General features: G+C 38.2%; 1 protein-coding gene across 1 annotated transcript; it reads right to left on the reverse strand.

The window, feature by feature from the left end:
• Positions 1–3,096: 3,096 nt before the first annotated feature.
• On the reverse strand, positions 3,097–5,242 carry LOC106436211 (traB domain-containing protein). Its single transcript, XM_013877168.3, has 7 exons — positions 4,664–5,242; positions 4,466–4,581; positions 4,300–4,388; positions 4,157–4,231; positions 3,966–4,073; positions 3,778–3,879; positions 3,097–3,630 (listed from the first exon to the last, which is right to left on the reverse strand). Exons 1-7 carry the CDS (start codon positions 5,044–5,046, stop codon positions 3,331–3,333), a joined length of 1,173 nt encoding a protein of 390 aa, XP_013732622.2. The 5' UTR covers positions 5,047–5,242; the 3' UTR covers positions 3,097–3,330.
• Positions 5,243–5,451: the final 209 nt, after the last annotated feature.

Here is a 5,451-nt window from a genome sequence, read left to right on the forward strand (position 1 = left end):
ATCTCTTTGAGAGACACCCACTTTGTATGTTCTCTCATGGAATAATATACTCTTCCAATTTTTTAAAAAAAATCAGTTCCATGTGAGAACAGCATGATGAGTGTGTTTGGTAAACACTATAGTGTAGAACATAATTTTAGGGACTGATAAAATTGTAACTTCTATTTTCATCTATTATTTCCTGACTAATGTTGATGATTGATTCAATTGAGTAAAAACAATTATGAAGTGAAACTTGAAGACTTTTCGTATTAATAAATGTTATCTTGGTGATTATAAGAAAAGAGACAGTTTGTCTGAACGACGAGTTGCGGAGTACAGCTTAGAGATATTAAGCATATACCAAAGCTTTAGGCAAGTCTTACTCGGAATAACGGGTCCTTTGAAAAATGAAATAATTCTTCTGTTTAAATATGTTCTTATGGCTTTGTATAAGTCGTAAGGTCAAGGTAAAAGTGTCTTCTACTTCCTTACTAATGTAGAACGTGACGGAGGTTATCGTGTCATAGGACGAAGATAAAGTTGTGGCGTCATTTATCTCTGGTAGACCGTTGTTCATACATATGTGTTGCTTCTTCCAGATTTTCGTCAAATTGGACCATTGAGTTTTGTTTAATGGGGCAATCTGGATATGGTGAGGCTAACTCAAGGGTGTGCATTGGAAGATCATCTCTGATATTCCCGTATCTACTCTGATATTCTCGTATATACTTTCGTACTAGATGACTTCAAGCGATGTCGCGGGATGCACTCTTTAGCCACCTCGGTCGAAATCGACTTACGAGCACAGCTAAAAGCTATGCAAATAAAAAATTAACAAGATGAATGCAGCCCGAAAATAGCAACACCCCTATGGATAGTTTAGTAATCAATCATAGATTCAAACCCTGAAATAAATGATGGAAGAGAATACTCCAAACTGTTGGAGCAGAGCATTTATGAGCTATCATATCTCGAAGGCGAGAACCTAGTTCTCCGAAAGGAAAACTCAGCCCTCAACACTCAACACTCAACACTGTAAGAAACAAATGATGCAAGTTTCGAATCCACATTTGGCCTATTCAGCCCTTGGATACTCTAGCTGAAGGACGCAACACGATTCGACTGAAGGGGCCGATACCGCTGACATAAACCGAGGAAACCTGACTGAAGATGATGATGATTCCAACATGGACACATACACAGATATGCAGGAAGCATACACTGCAAAGAAATCGAAATAAACGACTTACATGGAAGAAGCCTTCTCCAAGAAATTCAAAGCAGTCTAATGACCGATAGAAAGGCTTCCATGTGTCAATCCCCCGATCAGGAGAAGTGCTACTTGTTCATATGTGGATACTCCTTTCGTGGACGATATCGTCATGATCGAGATGCCGATGAAGTTCTCCTTCCCAAATATGAGAATGTACGACGGAACTAGTGATCCAGACAATCACATGACCCATCATAAGCAACATATGCTTATTATAACTATATATAAATAACTCAGGGAAGCCACCATGTGAAAGGTTTTTGACTCGAAACTGACCGGACTCACCCTACAGTGGTAGATCAACCTGCCTGATGGATCGACACACTCCGTCGCAACCCTAACCAATCAGTTTTGAGCAGAAAAATCGTAGAAAAAAACTGATGACAATCTATACGAGATCCTATCAAGCTGAACCTTTGCGTAGCTACACAACACACTTCAACAAGGAAAAAGTATACATCCCCGGATGAAACGCCATGACAGCCATCTGCACCTCAAAAGAGGCATGCTTCGTGATGGAGACCTATACAAGGAGCTGAGAAAGAACTAGTGCAAAACCATGGAGGATGTATTATGCCGAGCATGGACACAAGTAAAATGCGAAGAAGATTCAACGTATACTAGAATGCTTCATCTTTCTCTTAGATTTAGGAAGATTCAACTATATCATGAGATATATGAATATTTATATTTTTCTGAAATTTTTTCATCTGATCTGAAAGCCGGAAGCTAGAAGTAAGCGATCGATATCCTTCTCTAACCCGAACGATTAAACCTAAAGATTTGTTCATGGATTAGTAATTCCCAATAAGTTCAAAAAAAATTTATTGAAAATTACATATAATTTTGATTTGTAATGTTTAATCGGATGCTTCAGATATTTTATCTTATATTCGTTCATTTATCATATTCTTTAGCTTTCTGTTTGAATAAAATAAATGATCTCAAACGAAAATAAGAGTTATTGGGTTCACCCCCTAAGTTGAACCTCTAGATTCACCAACCAATAAGATTGTGTTATTTCATATTTGATATCTTTTAAAAAGGAAACAAAATATTGTCAAATTATATTATCTTTTTAAAATTAAAAAGTAAAAAGAAATAAATAAAAAATAGTAGTAATTACAAAAAAAAAAAATTTTAACGTCGTTAGCAAAACATTAAACCCTAAATCCTAATCCCTAAACCCTAAATCCTAAACCCTATATCCTTGGGTAAACCCTAAACTCTAGGATAAATCTTAAACTCTAGGATAAATCCTAAACTCTAAATCAAAATCATTAAACACTAAAACAAGGGTTTAGGGTTTAGGATTTAGGGTTTAGAGTTTTAGGGTTTAATGTTTTTATTTAGAGTTTAAGATTTATCCAAGGGTTTAGAATTTATCCAAGGGTTTAGAGTTTACCCAAGGGTTTAGGGTTTACCCAAGGGTTTAGGTTTACCCAAGGGTTTAGGGTTTAGGATTTAGGGTTTAGGGATTAGGATTTAGGGTTTAGTGTTTTGTTGACGACGTTAAAAATATTTTTTTAATTCTTTTTTCTGTAGCTTCTATTTTTTTTTTTTTACTTTTTTTTTAAAAACATAATATAACTTGATAATATTTTGTTTCTTTTTTTTTTAAAATATCGAATTTGAAATAAGGTTCCCAAGAATAACTCCGAAAATAATTGGGATTTGGAAGTAGACCGGAAATTCGGAATGGGAAAGGCAAGGAACTAGAATCCTTCTTGAAATGCCTAGAGCTAATTAAGTTTATCTTATAACTAAAATAAATTTGATGTACCTAATAGCAAATATTGACGTCAAAAACACTAAATTAATACAACATTTCAATACAAAACTGAATTTAAAAAAAAAAACATTTACTGTACTTTTTGTCTTGGACATGTACAAAAAATATTAGATGAGAACACTAAACTAATACAACATTTACAAAAATTATTTAAGAATAAACGATACTTTTTGTAGTTGTACTTGCAAGGTCTTTGTAGTTGACATATGAACTCTAACAGGAAAGAATCAATTATCTACAATCACTTTTAAGATTCATTATACACTTTTTGGATGGCTCTCTATCATGAAGGGTTTTGGGTCATCATCATAAACTTGAGATACTGATCATACAACTCCCACAACAAGAGCCCTAAAATTGTATCTCTTGCGAGGCTCTTCAGAGCCATTTGAATCCAGCCGGTCGATGTAGTAGTACCACCATCAGAAGAATCTCCTCTTCCCACCAAATCCCTAAACCGGAGATCACCAGAGTCCGATACCAACGCGTAGATCACACCATTCATGTGACCTTTTCCGATCACACCCACCACCGTTTTACACCCATTCACCGCCTTACTCCTCTTCAACGACCAAGCAAGATACTGCCACAGACAAAAAGTGCAAGACATTTAAGCAGTCTCAATACTTACTTAGCATCAGCATTCCGTTTCTCAGTTTGGTCCGGCTAGGAAATTTGGTTCCCTCCGTTTTGGTGTTTAAACCTTTTTTTTTTTGGTGTTTAAACTTACAGTGTCTCTTTCGTGTATTAGTGGCTGTAGGAGAGATGGGTATGAGAAACTTAGCCGTTCATAAAGCTGCAAACTTCCGTTGCTTTCATCGGTCTCTTGTTCCTGTTGCAATGCATATACAACCGCTTATTACAGCTTAAGCTTGTCGACATTTTAAGGAAAGCCAGGTCGAGGAAAGAGAACGGAACCTTAATCTCTGCAGCGGATATACTGGATGAAGACGTGATTGCCCGAGTAACACCCATCACCAGATTAATCTTCTCTCCCCATTTCAACGAGTCCCAGGCCCTTTGAAGCTGCGACGTTATCAGAGTTATGTCCCCATGTGCGTAACTAAAAGAAAACGATCCTCTTATTATAAGGATCCGCATAGAATTACTGTTATTTCGATAGGTCGATCTCCAAGAACCAGCTGCGCACCAACTTCCTCAGACGCTTTCCGAGCAGCTCGAAACTGCAAGCAAAGTTTGATCAAAGAACAGTCTCAAAAAGTTCCCTTGGTGGGTTCTCAAAGACGAATACCTCATCACCGAAAGGCCGGTCAGCGATGGAAGATAACTTGGAAGAGAAAACCGCCAAGAGAAGTCGCAAAGCCAAAGCAGTTTGGCCTCCTATGATCAAATCATCCCAACACCAAAGAATCAATCATTCATCAACATTGAAGTTGAAGAAGCTTTTATTAGTTTACCTAAGTCTAAGCTCCGACCAACAGCACCAAGAAAGCCTGTTCCGGACAATGACAAGGCTCCAGACTTTAAGTTCTGGTCTTCTTCTCCGACATCAGAAGTGTACATAATCCCAGCTCTGCAATTAATGTGTTACTGTCAGATGCGGCAAAAATCTCAAACCTATGAGCGAACATAATTAAAAAAAAAAAAAGACTTTCCTGCTACGGCAGAGCTCGACGGCGACATTATCTGGCTTCACCGTGCGTACCACGCGCTCGACATGGGCGGCAGACTCCTGCGAGATATGGGAAGTGCCGACGAGCCAAATCGACTCGGGCTCCACGAACTCCTTGCGCCAGGCTGGAGTTGGGCCGAAGCTCTGCTTCTGGACAAGAATCAACGTCCCGTTATCTGCGAGGTCGAGCAGCTCCGGGAAAGTGCTGGCGATTGCGGCGCGTGAGTCCGACGCGAGCTCGTTGCGGAAGTCGAAGTCTTGGGGAGGAGCCTGGACGGAGGCTTTGATGGGTTTGAAGAAAGGCTTTGAAGCGAGGGGGTCTGAAGTGAAGAAGGGGAAGGTCAGTGGATTCGAAAGGAGTTTCATCGGATGATCAAGATTGAGATTTCTTGATTTTTTTTATCGTGTTTGTGTGAAGAAATGTTGAATCTTTTGATGATTGGTTTTGATTTCGTGTGGGTGGTTTTGTGGTATACAGAGGTTGCACGTTAATGGCCACTCATCTATGAATCACAAACATGGAGGAAGCATTAGTCAATATTCAAAAACTCTAGTATTTAATCATATTCCTATTTATAATGTTTAAATGTTCTGGTTTTTGATGTGTTGTTAATCTAAAGATCAAACTCAAGTCGATTCTTGAATGAGATTTGTCATTTGCTTTGTCTGTCTCTCTAAACTAAATCCTTTTCTCACTTGATAAATAGGATTTAAATATTAAAGAAACGAAAAATTCTTTAACGGGAAAGTCGTATCCCCGATTGACACTCT

The sequence above is a fragment of the Brassica napus genome, chromosome C2, assembly GCF_020379485.1.
Source record: "Brassica napus cultivar Da-Ae chromosome C2, Da-Ae, whole genome shotgun sequence".
Lineage (NCBI taxonomy): Eukaryota > Viridiplantae > Streptophyta > Magnoliopsida > Brassicales > Brassicaceae > Brassica > Brassica napus.

Bases quoted from the DNA above. Each gene is read 5' to 3' on its own strand.
- LOC106436211 (XM_013877168.3), bottom strand. From the start codon at position 5,046: ATGAAACTCCTTTCGAATCCACTGACCTTCCCCTTCTTCACTTCAGAC. The intron at 4,582-4,663 runs GAAAGTCTTTTT...CATTAATTGCAG, and splicing joins GTCGAGCTCTGCCGTAGCAG to AGCTGGGATTATGTACACTT. The intron at 4,232-4,299 runs GTATTCGTCTTT...CTTTGCTTGCAG, and splicing joins ACCGGCCTTTCGGTGATGAG to TTTCGAGCTGCTCGGAAAGC.